Source organism: Phaethon aethereus (assembly GCF_964289735.1).
Source record: "Phaethon aethereus genome assembly, chromosome: 1".
Lineage (NCBI taxonomy): Eukaryota > Metazoa > Chordata > Aves > Phaethontiformes > Phaethontidae > Phaethon > Phaethon aethereus.
Window position 1 is genome coordinate 60,388,122 of NC_138575.1, and position 20,892 is coordinate 60,409,013.

The window sequence follows — 20,892 nt, forward strand, 5'->3', positions numbered from 1 at the left end:
ATCCAAGGCATGTTGCATTACAAGATGTTGCTAGTGGAGTAACTGATTATGTGCACTTTACAATATATACACATATAGCGAGTGTAAAACACATAAGCCAGGAGAATTATCTATGTTGTTCAAGTAGGCATGTAAAGGACTCGCTTCGGAGTAGTTGTACAAACTATATGAAAAGAAATTTAATCGCTATCCAAATACAGTGAATAAAGATAAGAGTTCTCCACAATTTATCTACCAAATGTGTGTCTACCACAGCGACTCTAATACCACAGTTGTTAATATTAAGTCTGTCCACATATTTTGTGCAAAATCTCTGCGGTGAGGCATTCATTGCGTTGAAAAGCTGACACAATGGAATGCTTTTTGTGCTGGCTTTAGACAAATTATAGTCCATATTATCAGTTCCAAGGTCAGGAGTACTATCACGGCTCTTAAACTGTAGTGTAGTAAAGTGGACTCTATTCAGTGTTCGAGGAACATCTCTAAGTTTGCCTGATTACTGCAGCCAGGTATCTCTAGCAGCAGAGTTCTCCATCTGAACCCATTTCTCTTGTCTACAATTCTCATTTTTTGCAGTAATTTGATTTCAGAATTGACTTTCACTGCAGTATACATGGAGTTGTAGAGCTCAGATATATTTTCAAGTAGCCATTGTTACTGTGTCAGTGTAGAAATGCTTTAATTACTGATTTTCAACTCTAGTGCTGGTCTAAGCACAAGCCAAAGGGCTCTATTATTAAACACCTTGTACCACCAGAGCCTGTGTTTGTTTCCCTCTCATTCTTGTAGACCAATTTTTTTTTTTAAATTAGAAAGTATAAGCCCTTTAACACAAAACCTGAACTAGATTTGCATGGATATATTACCTCCCTTTCCTTCTCCAGCTTCTCTAGTCTAACTCTAGCCTTTCCTCTCTTTTTGAAAAAAAAAGCAAAAGATGTGAAACATTATCTTTATGCCCTGCATGCCTGCACTAGTGTGGCAATATTGTTTTTCAGATTATTTTGCCATCTAGGCCTCTGTGAAATGCAGAACAATTATTTTAAACAAATTAAGATCAGAATTTTTTTTTTTCTCATAAAAACAGTGATACTCTCCAGAATCTCCTTCTTTTCTCATAGCATACAGTCTGAAGCTCCTGATACCCCCTTTTGTGCCTAAGGAAGCTTCCTTGCCCATTTTGCTCTTCCTCTTCGCCCCTTTCATGTAGCAGTTCATTAGCATGGCTTTTTGATTAGCAAAGTGGCTCATTTTAATAACATCCTTCTGACCCCAAACTTTACTTTTCATTTTTCAGTTCACCCTTTTGAGTTCATGGCTACCTTCAGCGAGCTCACTGATGAACTGGTGTGACTTTTGCTCTGTGGGAGCAGGGATGATGTACAGGTGGCTTTCTCTTACCTGCCCATACACATAGACATCAAAGAACCCAGATTTTCTGTAGGGTAAAAGGGTGGTGAAAAAACAAATAAAGGTGATGTCTCTTTGTAAGATTAGCTCTATGTGTGTTTAAGTGATATGATGTGTTTTATTGACTTACAGTCTTAGTCTGACTTCTAAAACCTGCTTTATTATTAAGTATTCATGGATAATGAATAACAAGTATTTTTAGCCTTGTTCTTTTAACTCTTTAGGAACACTGGCATAGTCTACATTTCTGTAGAGAGATAAGCTGTTAAAACATTTTTTCCTTTCCTTTTCAGGGAGTAATATGTGGGAGGCTGTGGACTATTTGCTTCCGACATAGGAACAGCACTGAGCTGGGAATCTGCACTGCTGAGAGAATGCTGGGAATCTGCAGAGGGCGACGCAAATTCCTGGCTGCCTCTCTGACCGTCCTTTTTGTCCCAGCCATTACGTGGATTTATCTGTTTGCTGGGAGTTTTGAAGGTAGGAGGGGAATAATGGTTGGAGGAAGGGCATGTTAAATGATTTCTATTAGAGCTGACAAATGCAGATCAGACATAATTTTTATTTAAATAAACGTGGTTTGGCTTGCATAGGAAATCATTCCCAAGGTGCAAGTTTCAACAAAGGGCCTTCCCTACCATGTTCTTACTGCTGAGGAGGAGGTAATTGCTGGCCCCAGTTATTGGTTTTCCTCTCATCTTTGAACTTTCAAAAGTGCAACAAAAAACCCCACCTTACTAATTTCTTCGCTGTGGTTTGTAATTCTATCCTATGCCCTGTAGGATTTTACTTTTAATTAAAATTAATTTCAGCTCTTCCCTTAATATTATGTAAAAGTGTTTAAAAATGATTCTGTATGTGTTCTGGGCACTCTTCACACAGCTCTTGTTTTTATGGGCCTGTGTGTTAGACCTTTGGATGTCTATGGATGTGTGGATGACATGGGCATTGACTCTGATTTTGGGACACGAAGCAGGAAGTGTATCTAGCTACGAGAGCATGAAGGACCTCGTACAGTACAGGTCAGGGAAATGCATGTCTGGCATGGTTCTTTGCGTAGGGGCCTCTGCTAGACCACGGTCACTCAGCTTGCAGGCTTTCTCTTGTCCTGTAGCCCAGTGTGCTGCTGCCCACTGGACCAGGGAACACAGGGTGGTACCTAGTTTGTGGAAAGACAGAGGTGGGACTCTGCTCTATGAGGTGTAAATGTAGCAGGAAAAAATTCTGTGAAATGTTTTATGGGCTCCTCTTTTAGTTATATAAATGCCTACGTGGCCCAAACCTGCAAACACGAGGTGCTTCTCTTGCCTTTCTGTGAAGATTACTGGTTCCGGCCACTGCCTCTGTGCTTATTGTGCTAGAAGGCTGAACACAGAAAATCACAACTTTGCCTTTTAAATAGTCTATCCGATGAACTTTTTTTCTGTCCTTAAAGGAGTTCAGCAGTGACACTTCAGTTAGGCAGGTTAGAAGATGCTGGATCTCCTATTTTTTGTTACTTTGTAGCTTGCTTTTTTTTTTTTTTAAAGGTAGAATTTTATGTTTGGCAATAGGTGTGTTATTTTGGCAAGAGCTAGAAAAGCTGTTCAACCTTTGTAGTTTTCTTAGCATTCGGAAAGGTGTTTCAGCCTTTCAAAAACTGTTCAAACACTAGTTTACAGTCTGATAATTTTAAAAAGGCATTGTTTAAAATGTCAGGCTTCTTTCATGTAACTTTGGATGACAAATTTGTGCTTTGTTTCAAAACAAAATTGGATTCCAAGTTAAATTACAGGTAGAAACATGTCAAGATTTTCAGTGTGTATTACATACATTTCTGAATTAGTTACATGCCAGGTACAAATATTTGCTTATGCGAATTTATTTAGTTACTTAAAATTCTGCCTTAGTGGGCAGTAACTCTATGAGCTTATTGTAGAATGAAATACTTACGGAATTCATGTTAAACTGGAAATATAAGGGGTGCTGGCTGCATACTTGAAAAGTAATGAACTGGCAGGCAGAACAGTACTGATTTTGTTTGATTTTTAAAAGCTGAGCAAATTCAGGCCTCACCTTTTTGCTTTTAGAAGAATATTATGCCTTGTTGTAATGACTGTTTTAATTATGTCCACAACGGATAATAGCATGCCATTTTACATTCCTGTGTGTGCAGAATCCTTTGTTTTTAAAGAGAGCTCAATAGAAATCTTGAAACTTCTTGCTACATGGTATTTGAAGTGACTTAAAAGCTCTCAGTGTGAATTAATCTTAAATGCAAACCAAGGAGCAAAGACCATTACCTATTAAGAACATTTTCACTGGAAAAGGACTGGAAATTACATAAAGTTAGCAATTCTTTCTGTTATTTTTCTGTGTCTGTTTTCTTATTCTTTTAATTTTTGGATGTGGCATGATTTAATCTTTGTTGGTTAAAAATTAAGGTCAGTTAAAATACTTATTTAACTGAATAATAGCCAGCATTTTCCTTAACTTGTACGTATTATGGGCAGAGAGTTAAAGCCATTTTGTCATTTTATCTGACTTCTTGTTTTGTACTCTGCTATGGTTCACACAGTTTACTTATGTATTAAGCTCTCTGTGTATACCTGAGTAAAAAATGTCCCACAACATCATTGTGCCTTGATTTGAAATCAGCAGGAGTGGAGAGTTCTCTCTGTTTTCTGGTACTGGTTTCTTTGTTTAATCACAGGCAATGCTAGAAGTTTTCTTTTCAGTTCATCTGGTTTTAGGTTCAAGTAGATGGTTCTTGTTATACATTTCTCCACTTAGTTAAAGAAATTGTCAGTACCTGGTATCTTCATTGACTCAGTTATTCAGGGTGGAGGGGACCTCAGAAGTTCTTTGGTTAAACTCCTGCTCAAATCAGGGTGGGCTTTGGGGTCAGGTGAGATTTCTTAACCTTTTATCTAGTCATGTCTTGAAAACCTCCAAGGACAGACACTACATGGCCTCCCAGGGCAACTTGTGCCACTGCTTGACTGTCCTCTGGTGGAAGAGTTTCCCCTTATATCTAGTTTGAACCTCCCTTGCTTCAATTTATGTGTGATGTCACTCATCCCCTCACCAGGTATTGCTGTGAAGAGCCTGGCTCTCTATTCTTGCAACTTGCTTGTAGGTACTGGGGGACTGCTGGTAAGTCCCACAGAGTTTTTTCTTCTCCAGGCTGAACAAGCCCAGGGCAAGCACTTCAGCCCCCATACAACGTGATAGCCCTATGCTGAACTTCACCCATGTCTGGAGAGAGTGTTCCAGATGCGGTCTAATGAGTACCAAGCAAAGGGGAGTGGTCAATGCCCTCAGTCTATTTGCTATGTTCCTGTTGATACAGCCCAGGATGCCATTCGTCACTGTCCAAGCATGCTGCTGGACTACAGGTCCTTCCCAGCAGGACTAGTCCACAGCCTGTGCCATTATGAGAGGGTTAGTCCTTCCCAGGTACAGGGCTTTGCTTTGTTCATTCCTCCAGCCTGCCTCGGTCCCCCCGGGTGGCACCCTTGCCTGTGAGTGTATTGAGTGCAGCCCCTAGGCTTGGTGTCATTTGCAGTCTTGGTACAGGTGAATTCTGATTCTTCTTCGAGTAACTGACTTCCAGACAGAGCATGAATGAGTAACCACCACACTTTAAGCCCAACAGTCCAGATAGTTTTTCATCCATCTAGCAGTCCACCCATATAGACTGTAAAATCCCAACTAGAATACAAGGATGCTGTGGGAAACCATATTGAAAGCTGTGCTAAACTCAAGGGAGATTGCATCTACTGGTCATCTCTTATTCACAGATCTAGTCATTCCATCACAAAAGGCAGTCAGGTTGGTCAAGCATGATTTACCCTTGGTCAGTCCATGTTAATTATTCCCCTGTCAGGCCTGGATATATTTCTGTCTGAAGATTCTTACATGAAGTAGTCAAATCACCTCTCAGTTTTTTTTTCACTAAGCTGAAAAGGTTGAGTTAGCTGAGTTGTCATAGCAAAAAATGTTTTACTCTTTTTTTGTATTCTTTTGCAGTTTTTGTTTGCTTGTATGTTTCAGGGCTCCAGAATCAAATCTCTCTCTTCTGATATCTGCAACGCTGTGTCCTAAAATCATGTGTTCTTGACGTAATTGTGAATTACATTACTTTTCCATGTGTTTATATCTGAGAACTTAAGTTATTCATTTGCTACGGCATGGCAGCAGGGTCACATTTAGAAACCATTTATAAGCTCTTTGTTAGTGAATCTGTAATATAAAATATGCCCTAATGTAGTCAATTCCTATGTTCTGGTTTTTAAATGCCTTGCAATTCTTTAGGTCAGAATTTTGTTTCATTTTGGGTTTTGTTTTTCTTGTCCAAAAGTGCATTGCAGCCTGCTACTTCACAGCTGTCACTCAGACACTCCCAGTAAGACCCTTCCCTTGGAATATTAATTGGAGGTGTTATTACCCAAGCTGTGACAGCAATAGCTACTAAAAGCCTCATTAATCACATACAAATGTCTATTAAGGTTATGAACTAGAATATTAAAGAGGATTTTGAATATTGTATAGCCTTTGAACGTACCTGGTTACTGTTGTTGTTTTTAATAATGCACAATGACTGCACAATTTCAGTTATCAGTTACTTTGAATGAAAAAGCTAATTGTTCCAACATTCTTAAATTACATTCAAAAGGCAAGGTAACAGAGTAGGAAGGGTGGAGTGCATTTAAAACAGGGAAGAGCAAATAATATATGATGAATTTTCATTAGAAAGAAAATAACAATTTCAGTAACCAACAATAGCTCCAGAAATAGCATAATTTTCCAAGCTGTATACAGCAGGTTCCTGTCCCCTTTACCATGAAGATCATGTAAAATGGAAGCTTGGAACTGTAATTTGACACATGCTCTGTGGATGACTGATTCCTCAAAAAAGTGCCCACTGTGACTATGTGGCGTCAGCAGATTCATGGTCACCTTCGTTTTGACAGGATGAAAATACACTTGAGTTATCAGTTTATGTGTGGTGGATCCACCTGATGTTGAAAGCCCTAATGTGTGTAAGGCTCCTGTGCAGAACATATTTCACAGGAAAGGAGGAGTCAGTAATGCAACCTTAAGAAAAAAACTTGAGAATTTGTGTGAGACCATGTAGGGAGTCTGTGAGAGAACAGGAAGTGGACTCTGTTTTTTCTTAACTGCCAGATAGCATTTTAAAAACAGAGCCTCCCGTCATTCCTGGGACTTGCTTTCCTTGGTCGTCCTCTTTTCACTCCAGTGTTGGGCGACTATCATTCTCTGACAGTACATTTTCGTCCAAGTAATCTGTAGAGACATGACTGAAGCCAGAGTTGGGCAAACACCTCATAAAATACAATAAAGTGAAATGAAGGAAGGCTGCAAATATTCATCTTAGTATTTAAATGGATTCACTTTGATGCTATTCACACTCTTTTTGTGTATGCTTTCCATAAATATTCTAGTGAATATGTTAATTGGGAAGACTGTCTACAGAAACAATGAATATCCAGTTTTAATATTCATGGGAAGCAGATTTTGAAATCATATTTGTGAATACTTGAATCAGAAAACTGATTCTGGGAGTTCAGCTTTATCTAGTTAAGTGCCAAAAGTTTGTCACGTGATCCATGTGCGTGATGAAAACTGCCTGAATTTTTAATGCTTGCAATAAATTGCTCATAGGAAGAGGCAAACAAATAATTAATTGCTAAAATGTCTATCAGACACTTGCAACTGATGAACAAACATCAGAAAATAATCCCTTCACAGACAATGTAATCAAAAAGGGGCAAAATCTAAAATTGCTTTTTTCATTACGATTCGCTCAGTTTGCCTGAGTTTTATCTGCTGTGTGTCTCAACACAAACTTAATCCAGTGTCCATTTAAAGTAGAAGTTTCAGTCTCTGTATTGTATTTTTAATAAAGTTATGAAACAAGAGGTCCTGGAAGGGTGCTTCTGCATATGATAAGGATGTTACTGTGATGAGTGACTGAAGAGATTTACAGGAGATGTGCTTTAGTTAAGACTGGCTTCATAGTAACTACTTCATAAAAGCTGCTTCTGTGTACATTTCCGTTCTGGAGTAAATCATGGTGATTGCTTGTCTCTTGGGGATTTTTTTTTATTTTTTAGGAGATATGCTGAGAATTGTCACTTAAGCACCTCTATCTCAGCTGCAGTCAAGAAACCTTCTTAAGCATATCTGCAGTTTTTACTTGGGGATCCTACAAGAATAAAATCAGTTATGATAGTGAAGACCTCAGGCTTATGCCAAGTTTTGTTGCTTTACCCTGGAAAACTTGTCTTTCTATGAAACCCTTGTGATTTGGATATACAGAGTACTGACAAAGTTTGGTTGAAGTATGCTGTTGACCAGTAGATCCCTGCTGTGAAAGCTGAGTCTGGTTCTCTGCTCATCATCTTTAGCTTCCAAGTCAGTATCCCCACAATTAGGTTTTGTTTTACTGACATGAGAACCCTTATCTACCCATCATCTAAGAAAATAAAATTAACAAGTGAATATGAAAAAATAAAGAGTTTATATATAAAAAATAGAGACTTACATAAAGAAACAGTTTGCTTGTGAGCAGTGACTGGAAATTTGAAGTAGTTTCTGTGGCAAAATGAGAATGGCCTTAAACAAGGAATGTGAGCCAAAATACAACATTGTCATGAGAAGGTTTTGGGGGTCAAACTGTGGAGTTAAGTGAAGACCATGGGGGTTTTTTTTGTCTTCTCAACCACTCTTTCAATTAAACTAAATACTTATGATCTTGCAATACAATTTTATCCTTAAATAATAAGGTCCACCAAATAGCTCAAGATTTAAATGCTGATGTCAGGGCTGTTTCTTCCTTAGCTTGCCAGGACTTCACATTGTTAAAACAATATATTATCATCTCAGGAAATGTCATGAATCTTGCAATGGCCACTTCTTTTGCCAGTGTGTTGTGCCAAATGAAAGCAAGTCCACATTGCTCTTTTGAATTCCAGTACAGGACACAGACATTCTCTTTTGACACTCATTTTTTAAAGTACATACTTACTCTTTCATAAAAGAAAAAAAGCTGTAGGCTTACCTTCTTTCCTGTCTATAAATCTCTTGATTGGGTGGAATTTTTGGTGATTTTAAACACACGTCTACCAGTTTTATCTCGGCTTTCTTTATCTAGTTGCCTCTTAGTGTATAATTTCTGGCAGAAACATAAAAGATCAGAATTAAAAGAAATTCTTTGAGCAGGAATAAGTTGACAGCTTCTTTGGAACAGCAGCTTCCACTGAGTATAATCTGTGGAATTTCTCAAGGGTTTTGTTTCATCTTTGTCATTCTTTGAGCAAATTTTTGCAAAAACTTCAGTCTATAGAAGTTGAATTATGCAAAGGTGAACAGATTCCTTCTTCTTGAAGGGACATCTGGATGTCTAAATTCTGTTAGGGCTGCATGGTAGACTAGCAGTAGGAGAGCTATTTCCTGATTATACCTCTTTGTCTGTTTCAAAGATAGGTATTTGCTAACTTTGTAGTAAAAAAATGTTTTTCTGCAGAAAAACAGAAAAGCAAGATGAGCTCAAATGTCTTGTTTTTCTTAAAAAAGTCAAACCTCTGAGAAGTAGTGCTTGGCTTTTTGAAATAAAATGTGTAGTTTATAAGTACATCAGACCTTCTTTGAGTGCTGGAACTAACATAGCCTGACTTGCTGTGATTGCAGCTGATTGATGTTAAAGTTCCTTTTCCCACAATTAGGGCATTTATAAAATCTAGCTCCCATATGGGTCCCCTGATATCTAAATAAGACTTAAGCTCATGCTGTAAAATGTATAGCTTCTCTCATCTCTCTCTGTGTGTTCCTTGCAGTTGTAGAAGTTTCATTACCTTTGACTTCTTTCCCTCTAACAATGTAATTTGAAATTAGCCAATGAGCTTTAGGTGCAAACAGGCAAACAGGTCAACAAATGTATACGTACAGGGTGAAAAAAATACCTGATATATAAATGTTTTAAAATATTGACATGAAAATTTAATATTTTTATTCTAGTGAATGTTTCAGTTAACTCAGAACAATTAACTTATGAAAATTATGTTTTGTGGAGTTTTTGTGTTTAAAATTTGTGGAGTTTTTTTCAGATCAGGAGAAAGTTTGAAATCAGAATCTTTCTTGTTAGACAGCACATTGCATCTGTAGTGTCTTCCAGTACTTTTAAAACTCATATTTTGAATATTTATTTAAATGTGTATAATACCAGACTCCTTCTCAGGAGTCAAATTAAAAATAAACTTGAAGAAGTACTTCACACATCATGTACAGTCATTCTTATGTTCTGCAGATAACGCTCTGATGTGGTTTAGGAAAAGCAACTGAGTATGAAGGTTAATAACCTGGTATTGGATGGATGTGTTTTAGGTATACGTAGCTTAAGAATACCAGTATCTTCAACACATCTCTTTATTCCCTCTTTACCCTTTTCAAACATTTTTCAGTCATGACAACCATTGAATTGTTCACGAGAGTAGTTATTTCCCTCCCTTGAAGTTTTACCTCTCTTGTATTGCACTGCCTTCTGCAATTCTTGTTTTGAGACTTCAATCCAAGAGATTTTTTTAAAATGTATCGAAATATCCTGGGAGAATTGAGTGCACAGCTAACTTCAAAAACATGGGCTGACAGCAGTCATCTTGGTTCACTCAACTTTGTAGATACCAACAATAGGAGGAAAAAGTTGATGACCTGGAGAATGATGTGTTTTTAGCCTGAGATTCTTTTCCAATTTAACAATGTTTAAGCCATTTGAGCATTCAAGCCTGCTGTAATTATTTTTTCTAACCTGTAGCATAGCTGTCCTTCACCATAGTTCTGTGAAACATGACTCAAAGTCCAGGATGTAAACATCAAGGTTTTAAACCTCCTTTTTTTTTCTTTATAATTCTGTTTATCTTTTAAATTGCTAAATGTCAGAGTTTTCAGAGATCAGTAATTAGGAGTGAGAACTGAAAGTAATGAAGTTAAAATTACAAATAATGTTTAATTCATTACATTTTCTTAAGTTAAATTCACAATCCATAACAGAATGTGCTTCTGTTTCGTACATTTACTTGTAAAAAAAAAAAACAAACCATAGCAACTTCTGGGCCTATTTAAAATATTTTACTGTCTAAATAAAGTGTTTCATAATGAGATACCTTTCCAGTGAGCTTGTAATAACAGGTTTATACCTGTTCTAAAGAAGAGTTGCATGATCTGTCCCCTCCATAGTGATTCCTGAATTTCTGTAGATGCCCAGTGAAATGACCATCACCAGTGCACACTTTCAGACACCTAGAGTAGCTTACAGGATTGGATTTAACACAGTAGAGTAATGAACTGGAAAACTCAAAATGTATGTCTACAAAACAAAGATGTGACTGTAGTAGTTAGACCTGCTTGTGTTGGCTGTAATTGAGCTTGCATAGGTACTGTTAGGGCTAGAGATAGGCCAGTATGAGAAGCAGAAGTGTAGTCGTCTTGTAGACTGTTTTCTAAGCTGTGAAGCCTGAGCCCCTACATCTTCAAAGTCATTATTGTCCTTCCTAAGTAGATTAAAACCAGTGTGCATCTACGGCTGTTGGTGCTACAATAGCATCTTCATTTGGCTCTCTAGACACTGGATTGAGGTTGTCATGGTATAGTTTAGTATCAAAGAATGTTGCATAGCATTTGTGTAATATGTAGAGGATTATTTCTGGAGCTGAAATAAAGCCATAGCTAATAAGATAGAAATATTCTTATATTCTGGAAAGGGCTTGAATATGCCCTTTTTTGTGGAATAAAAAAAACATGAAAGAGCTATCTGTTTATTATGTGATTAAGTGGAGTACTAAAAAGAAAGTAAATCCAAAAGTAGTTGTGTTCCTCCCCACCACTTTCTTCCTTTCCTATTTTTCCTATTTATCGTTCATCTTTTCTTCCTTACATGTCAGTACATCTCTCCTAGAGTAGTTGCAGCAGTCTTTTGTTTAATTTGTATTTCAAAATGGAACTGGCAGACAAATTTGTAGTTTCTCCCAAAGATCACACAGAGCAATTCCTGATGTTTTGTTGGCTTGTAAAGATTTGGAGATTTCTACCATCAGAGGGACTGTTAACAAACAATTTCTCTATTGTCTCTATGTCTAATCTTGCATAGTGCAGGCTGTATTATATTGTAGAGTTGATAGAATAATGCTGGCTGGTAATTCCTGCATTTGACCCATGCCTTTTAGTTACGGCAAAACTTTCCTTCTAGCCAGATTTCTGAACTTTATTTTAAATCTAGTAGAGGATTCTAGCACATCTCTGAATAAATTATTCCAACTTGTTCAAAAATACGTGCTTTAATCCTTGTCCACATTTTTCTGGCTTCAAGGTAGGAAGTGAAAGATGAGAAGTAGACAAGGAAAAAAATAATTAAAAAAGGATCATTTTAACAGTTTCAGTTTTGTGTAAAATAAGCGATCGTGACTAAGAGATGCTGCAGTACATAAAGTGCACTGCAAGAAATACTACCTTGAGAACTATGCATGAGAATGCTACAGTGCTGCAGTTACCAAAACATATATCTGTTTAAAAAAAGAGATAAATTTATAGGATTATTACTAACCTTACGGAAGCTAATAGAAACTCGTTATCAGGATGATTAGTTGCCACCACAGTCCATAAAAACTAAGTTCCCAAGCAGATTCTTTGTTTTGGGCTCCAGGTTACCGTACCTTTTCAGTTGTGAAAAATAACCCTTCAGAAAGGATCAAATCAAACACAGTTTCAGCTGCAAGTTAAGAAGGTTTATCAACTTTAAGAAACAAGATTTATTTGAGCACTAATTTGGCAACCAATTATTCATGAGATCAAGGCTCATAAACTTATATTTTATCAGTCCTGCAATCTCGATTCTCCAAATAAAACATAAAATCACTGTAGAGTGTTTACAAGTTACCTTTACATCATTAAGAAGTGGAAGATTTCTCTTCCATTTTTTTCATAGCATTAAGGCATCAGTATTCTAGAATCGTATTGAACTAATACCACAGCTTTAATATTTCACAATCAGTAAATTTCCTGTCCGTCATTGGATTTAATTTAACCTAAGTCCGTGATTTTGCTTGTTAACTTTAGCACGAATAATGTTTTCAGATGAATGGGTGCTATAAAAGTCTGCTTTTTATTCTCTACTAATCAAACTATTATAATGCGTATCTCAAGTGATCTACACTGACTTTAACAGAGGTCTCTTTTGGTCTGAAAATGTAATACACACAGAATGTTTTCTAGGAGCATTAACTATAATGGATTTAGCTATTTCACCTCTTGCTTCAGTGCATTACAAACCCAAGGGTTTAAGGTAAAAATCTCAATAGAGAGGTTATATTTTGTAGAATATTCTTATAGGAACCAAGTTTAAAAATGTCTGCACAGCTACACATAATTATTGGTTTCCAAGGAACTCCAACTAACTCTCTTTAAAGCTTTGCCAATATACACAGAGGTAAGCAAATCTGAAAATAACAATTATCTAACATATTTGAGCTGGGTGAAGGTATTAGTTGCTTGTTCATGTACACTTGAATGGAGATGTGATGAATTAAGTAGTCTTCCTCTAGAATGCAAATACCTTTAACCAAACGATTGAAATCTACTATTTATCCCCTTTAAATTGTACAACTTCTTTTGCCCAAGAGCTTGCTCGTAGTAGCCTGGCTTCGGAGCTGCTGATGGTGACTCTTAGCTTCATTCTGCATTTCTTGCTTTAGGAGATTTAAGAGCAAAATGTACATCAGTTATTTCTGTCTTTTTTTTCACCTCCCTAATTTTAAACTTTCTCATATGCTCCCTTTCTCTTCAGCTACCATACTTGCACCTCAGTGATTTGATATTAATAGCAAAGATTAAGCAGTTTCAGCTCATCAGAGAAGAGATATTAATCATCATCAGGCCCAATGAGAAGTTTAATTTTCCGCTTCTCTTTTTTCACTAAGCTCTGGCGGCTGCCACTCGCACCGATGTCTGCGGGACATTTAATAATCTGCTTCTGAAGATGCATTTCAGTGGTTTCTTTCTTTTTATTTCCTCCGTCAATCTCAGTGAGTTTCAACATTGCAGGCTTTAATTGAAGACCACTGTCAGGAGATGGAGAGAAGAAAATTTTCCTTGAACAAAGCTAGTTCAGGGACTCATGGTTTTTATTGTATCTGGGAGGAAGATGGATTAAATCAGGATATTGGAAACTATGGGAATTGTTGTTTTGGTATGTGACTCACTATCTGTTCCTTTAAAAAATGTTATATTCTCCCTGTTCCCTTCTCCTGTTTGTATGCATTTATGTATTTGTGCCTCAGAAGTACAGTTAGATTTGTAGTGCAGCATGGATGTGGAGCACACTGAATTGGGGGATGACAAGAAAGTATCCGCATAAAAAACTTCATAAATTACACCAGTACAGTTATACTGGTCAGTGTCATTGTCCTGGATAGCATTATTGCAGGTTAAGAATGGCTTTTGCAAACTCAGTTAAAACAGCGTCCAAAATTACATGTGTACAATATGTACAATAAAAGCAGACATGTGGGATATTATGCTAATTGACATAGCAATAGCTATTTAAAATGGCATGTCATCTTAGAGTGGCATGAGCTTATCTTATAGGGAAGCTATACACGTAACAAAATTCTTTTCTGAGATGATGGTACTACTGTCACCTGTTAACTTCAATGAGACAGTGAAGTCCTGCCTCTATAGGTGTTAATATGCCATTTCCATATCCCACCTATTTGTGGGTTGTTTTCTCAGCTTCGAAGTAGTTTTAAAAGCAGAAGCTCTCCATTAGGAGCAGCACGTTACAGTTTTGTGAGGCGGAGGAGAACAGGTCAGACTAAAACAAAGCAACACAGAGCTCAAAAGCAAAATGGTTAATCTTCTGTATGCATCAAATAGACCTCATTTATTAGATAGTGGATTTGTTGGTTGAACAGTGGTGTAGCTGATTAATTTGTACAGCATGTGCTGTAAAAGTATTTAAGTAAAATTTTAAGCAGTTTGTAATTGTGGATGGTACTGTGCTTGCTTTAGCAGTTCTGAATGCCTGATTTTGAGTCAATATTTCTCCTTTTTAAAAAACAGGCCCCTTCAAATTTGAAGAGGCTCAAGTTGAGCACCCAAGAACTTTAACTGAGAATCAGTCCTTACTTTTTAAATCTCTGCAGAAAAGATGGCTCCCTGGCCTGATACTTTGCTGTACTGGCAGAATTGATTTATTCCCTCTTGCCAGTAAGACTCTTATATCACTGCATTTTTTTTAGCTTCCAAAAAGGCCTGCTCACTTGGGATGAGTCTTGTAACTGCAGCAGGCCTCTAATTTTTTCTAGTAACAGGACCTTCCTGAGCTTTATTAAAAATGGCCTTTTAAAAAAAAATTTCTACCTTGGGGACTGAAAACACAATAGGCCAGTAAATCAAGACAAAATGACATCAGCTTAGAAAGAAGGGCTATTACGCATTGTAATTGCTACCACTAAAGAAAGGGCAGAATCCCCTCCCTCAACAAATCTACAACAATTATTACTGTTTTTTTTTTTAATTGGCATGATAATTTATTTTGCAGGTTAACTCTAGGGAGCCAGTTCTAGAATAATATTATCAATGTGAAGCAAAGCATGATGATATTTTAAGGGGGGAAAATGTTTAGAGCATACTGGACTGCAGTCTAAGAACATATCGGGTATACAGAGGAGGATGAGACATGTAATTTCCTTTAATTTTTTAAGGGTAAGGTATTGCCCTTGGAAACATATTGTTTAGGAAAATATTTGCATATTTAAACAGTGTTATATTTTTAATAACTAAATGATCACTTACCTTACATATCCAGCAGTAAATTACAAGGAGTAGGAAGTTGTTATATTATTTGGATATTGCTTAGAAATATTCCACTAAGGTCCTGGTGCTTTTGTTATAGTTGGGCTGCACAGAAGGAATGTAAAAATCTTAGCCATTTCTGAACAGGGGATATTTTTGTGCTAATGAGAGTTTGGTTGACAAAAGTAACATACTTGATTGAGAAACTGTGGTGGAATAGAGATTCTGCTTAGAGGCAGACAGAAAATTAAAAGCTTCTACTGGTGGAAAGATTATTCATGGTAATTTTAAGTGATGCTTGTTGGAAGAACCAGACTTTCAGCAAGTGAGAATAAGAATTGCAAAAAGAATGGGTGAAGGTTGGGAGCTGTGTTTTTAGTGGGTCTCACAGAAAAGATGTTTTAATGGTGTGGTGAAAACTGAGGACATGAAGGTCTAACTAGGGAAGGAGGAGCTCATGAATGAGAACGAGGAAAGAACCATGCTGAGGTGTTATTGCCACTTGTAATAAACAATTTCTTGATAGGAAGCTGAATGGAGTACTGAGAGCTGGCTTTTTTGTAATAATCCAGATGGGGAGAGAAGGCAAAGGAAAAGATGTGCATGCATTGCAAGTAGTGGGATGTAGTAAAAAAGTGGATTCATATGGAAAAGAGATGCTATTTTCTTGAGGAGTCAGGAAGACACTGAGTTGCATTATGAGAGCATCATTTGCGGTATTACTACAAGCAGCCTCACTGTGCCTCACACTGATCTTGTATTTGAGCATCATGTACGTCTGAAAGGATTCAGCATCATGGAAACATGTTTGTTATTATCCATTCCAAATTCTTCTTTTAGGTTTCAATCTTTTGAAATTACAGGGAATTTTTGTGTCTGAAATTCACTCTAAACATGAAAGCTACCAGTCAATCTTGCAAATGGTTAATTAATATTTGGTAGTCATCAGGCATTTGTTTGTGGATTTAACTGAATCAGTATTGTAAAGTTGAAGGAAATGGTTAAGAATTGTTAAGAGAGAATTTGCTCTTACAAGGAATATGGACCTGCCTATTCAGTGCTCTCAAGAGCAAATACAACATTGAATGAACAATATACTGAAGAGAAAGAAGAAGATGATCCTGCAGGTGAGGCATTTTTGGTGCAAGGATTATTTTAAGGCCAATTTAAGTCTCTCTAGACCTCCCAGCACCTTTTTATTATCAATCTAGCTCAAGAGCAGAGGCTTTACGTCATCAACCCCCCAGTAAGGTGGTTATGTGGTTAAAAATTATATGAAGAATAAAATAACTGAAAAACAATGACTGGAACTTGATAAGGGAGTTGTATTCTGCTTCTGTACTCTAACCAACAGTTCCAGTGTATCACAAAATAAGCAACTTAAGAAGTAATTAGAACACTTTAAGTTTTTGGTAATTGTTTCCTATGCATATGTAAAAGGACAAGTACACCTCTGGATAACGAAACTGAAGAAAAGGAAGAAATGTTAAGAGACTGAACTGAAAGAGTAAACATTGTCAGTACTTCAAGATGGCTGGTTGAACGTGAACGTGAGATAATGGCTGTGAGAATCCAGAATGCAGGCAAAACCACTTATCTACTTAATACTATTGATTATTTGTCTCCAAAGAAATTAGCAGAATATTGTTACCAAGTTGACGGAGTTGTCAGCCTAGGATACAGGAGAAAAAAAAAGTCTATGAGAAGGTCTTTGCTGCTTTTTCAGGTAGCAAAAATAGGGTAAAAAAGATCAGAACTTCACAAATGCAGTAATGTGAGATGTTTGAAGTATTATTTGTGAAGATGTTTGTTGAGGAAGAAGTATATCTTAGTACTGTCCTAAAGCATATGGTGGAAGGTCAAACATTTTCCCTGGCTGTTTAAAGAGAGAAAGGTTGATAAACAGTGAAATTCCCAGGAAGATGAGGACTGTACATTTCTATTCAATGCTGCAAGCTGACTAGACTTTTCATTGCATGCAGAAGTAGATTTGATCTGAACATAACAAGTTACAGCCTTAAATTGCAGCAATGAGAGATTTAGGTAGAGTTTGATGGGAAGAAAAGCAGCTCTAAACATAAGGACCATGAAATGTCCTAACAGATCACAAACGGAGTTGTGGTATCTCCACCATGATCTTTAAAGCAGGACAATACAATGGCAAGTTAAGTTCAGTGTTTATAAGTGTAAATTAAGGCACCTTGGGAAAGAATAATCTTCATACATTATAGTGCACTCTAGGTGATTGTCAGTGCTCTGGAACTACATATTGGACTTTCAATAAATATTCCTAGGAAAGCTGAATTTGACGCTGGAAGGTAGTAGGTAATGTATATATGTCAGTAGCCACAGGCAAAATTTGATAGACCTTGATAATTACTGGAATGGGAGACTTAATTATATTTTGCCATTCCTTTACCAAATTGAGAGCTTTCTAAATACACAAGGCAGGGCAGAGCTTTTCAGATGAGCAGATACTGTTAATACCAAGACAAATGGTTTTTATCAGATCAACAATACGTTTAGGATGGAAATTGGAGGAAAATATCTGTTCATCAGCTCAGTACACTTCTGGCACAGACTCTCAGTGGGATTAATGGAAGACAGAAAGTTCTCACTAGTTCAAAGGCAAAACTCGAGCCGTTTAAGAAAGGGCTTATATGATATATCAATATGGGGCAACTGGGCCTTCGCTCAATAACTGAAAAGGTTCCTTCTAATCCGGTGTGGTATCTTTGCAAATATATTCCCTTTTTGCTTCATGGAACCCTCTTGGGTTCCGCTGAACAGGCAATAATCTCCTTTGCTAGAGAAGGTGTATTATTTGGAGATGATGTTTTGGCTTCTTCATGGTTTTAAAACACCATTTTTAAGGATTAAAGCAGCAGCAGACTTGATTATTTAGTGGGTATTGCTTGATGAGGTAGTGACACTTGCCTTCTTTACTAAGTACTTTTTGATCTTCCGATGAAAAACATCATATAGGGCAAGCAATATTATTGTTATTATAATGGAGTGTTGGGGACTAATTAGTCACACCAACCTTTTTAGGCAAAGGAAAAGAAGTGTTGATGGAGAAAAAGGAATGCTGTTAAGATTTGGGAACGCTGCTTGTAAGTCTTCTTTTGAGTGACAGTGTCTCTGTGTAACTTGAACTACTCCAAGCACTCATGTGGGAAAGTGGATTTCTTTCAAAGTGGGTGGTTCAGGGACTGCAATTTGTAAAGAAACGCACAGCATGTATTGAAAAAGCTCAGATCCACCTGTTACTTCTTTGTCTGGCACATTGATTTTTCTCCTGCTATGCTTCCTGTCCTGCAGGATACAGAAGTGTTCTGCAAAATACAGGTGTCATCCTCAGAGACGCTAAGAACCTGTAGGTCCCAATGACTTAGATTTTATTTGTGGGGTGTTAGTGTCCATCATTATCAAACACAAAAAGCCCCTCAGAATCACTGCACAAGAGGAAGGGCTAGGGTGTGAGGAGTAACACTAAAACACACTGACACAGAAGGAGGAATTAAAAAAATTAGTTTAGTTGTTATATTCATATTTGACCAAAACCCTGGGGCAAGCACCCCCAGTCCTGCAACAAATGCAGTGAGATTGTTAATAAGTGGCATCTCTTCACAGTGTGTCTAAACCCCCTTCAGTCTCGGTGAATGAACATACTGTGGCTAACTGCATCTCTCACATAGTGCATTCAGCTTTTCTGAGGTGGGATTGCATTGTGTCCTGTTTTTGCCAACTTGCGTTTATAAGATGTAGGTCACCTGTCCACTCATGCAGTTTACATATGTTTTGGTGCTTATTCGAGCCAGGTGGCCCTAAAGCCTAGACCCAGGCCCATCTTGCATTTTTTTGCACTCATGGTACTAAATTAATGTTGTCCCAAGTCTATAGATTTTTAACAGGAAGAGAAAGTAATCTCTTCAAAGTATAACTTTGTATTATGTATGAAGGTGATTAGATGGACTCAATTTTCTTTTGGACTCACCTCCCTTTCTTTATGCTTTTTCTGTCGCTCATGAAATGATTTTTTTTAGCACTGAAAAACTAGTCCACGCATAGGAGAATGAGTTGGAAACTATTCTGAATTGAATATCAACAGAATTACTAGCAGCATTTTGATAAGCAACTCTTTTTATTGATGCTGGGAAAAAAAGTATTCCTTTATTTCTATGACGCAGTTGAGTTTGGGGTATTTCTAGTTGTTGAAGCTAGTTTATATGTAAACAAAATTGCTGAAACAATAATTGAAGATCAAAAAGCATTTATAAAAGCATGTGTAAGTATGAATGTGTGAAATATGAAGACGTGTTCCTGTTTGCCCAGTTGCCTTGAAAGAAAAGGTCACTCCCATTTGAAACTGGGGTAAAGAAAATTTTATTTTAACCATATATTTTATTATTATTTATAATATATTCTGCATGTAGTTTTTCAGAAAGCTGTTGATGAAATCTAGTCCATGAGATCCAAATTTGAGACTGGATAAGCACAAATAAGGTATTTATTCACCACACAGACCTTCAATAACCTTCAAGATATAAATGAATTTATAGAACTTTTTATTATACTTTTTCAATATTATGATATGAATATGACAACTTGAATCTTTTATAAAATAAATATGACTGTAGAAAGGTTAAATGAAACCAGTATTTTTGAGAGTTTGAATGTTCACAGGGAAGACATCCAACCTTTTGGCTTTAATACTTTTATTCTCTAATAAAGTTGAGGCTCTCTTCAAAAAAACAAAACCCGCAGTTTCTCTATCGCTAACCACACAAAATGAAATAGCTCACTCTTTCTTCTACGTGACATTTTACATAGGTGGAGATTGTCTTGAAACTGTTGGAAAGAGTACTAGATTGAAAAAAGGCATCCTGTAGTCTGGTTACGAAAGAAAGAGTGCAGGAGATCCATCAAGGCTCTTTCTAGGATAAGCAGAGTAATTTGAGCACCATAACCGTTGTTATCCAGAGGAGTATTTGAATACCTGTGTTTCTTTCAAGTTTCTTTTACATGAACGGAGAAAGATTTCCTGGTTTCATATTTTTATGTAACTACAGCTGTGTGGTAGAACTTTTATTTAGCCATCTTTTACAGATAGTTGCGCCTAATGTCTTTAGTCCTTAATTTCTCTGCCCCTAATTCCTTGCTGAAGACTTTTTATTGTGATGCTATACTTATGTTTGGCTTCACAGTAGACTGGGACAAGAACAGTTCATCACATAAGGGAGAAAACATTTAAACACTTAGCTGCACTTTTGAAGTTACTGGTTCCCCTTTTTTCCAGTTGGCTGTTTTCCAAAGGACATGCTGCATGATCATTCTGACCACCTCAGGTTGGTGGACAAAATTGAAGACAATTTCCAAATATCTTATTTATTGAGAATTTTTAGTACTTACTATGGCTCTTTTTTCTTTCTTACATTGCGTACTGGTCTGTTTTCGCATAACAGTCTCTCTTCGGATAAATGATGACAGTAAAAGCAACCAGAAAAAAGAAATTCATCATAAAAACTCTTTTCTGTCTGGTTTTCCAACTTTTGCCATCTCTTACTGCATCACAGGTTGTCACTCTGCCATGCTCTATTGCTCACTTGTATGCTCATTCATACCCCCGTTTTT

General features: G+C 37.0%; 1 protein-coding gene across 3 annotated transcripts in view; it reads left to right on the plus strand.

Moving 5' to 3' along the window:
* Positions 1 to 1,784: 1,784 nt before the first annotated feature.
* LARGE1 (LARGE xylosyl- and glucuronyltransferase 1) overlaps positions 1,785 to 20,892 on the plus strand; it is a gene marked incomplete at both ends in the record, with an annotated part of 196,395 nt that continues 177,287 nt past the window's right edge. For all 3 annotated transcript variants that reach the window (XM_082014020.1, XM_082014021.1, XM_082014022.1), the window contains one exon: positions 1,785 to 1,890. In XM_082014020.1, the coding sequence (XP_081870146.1) occupies positions 1,785 to 1,890 (106 nt within the window). The remainder of the gene's footprint in view (positions 1,891 to 20,892) is intronic.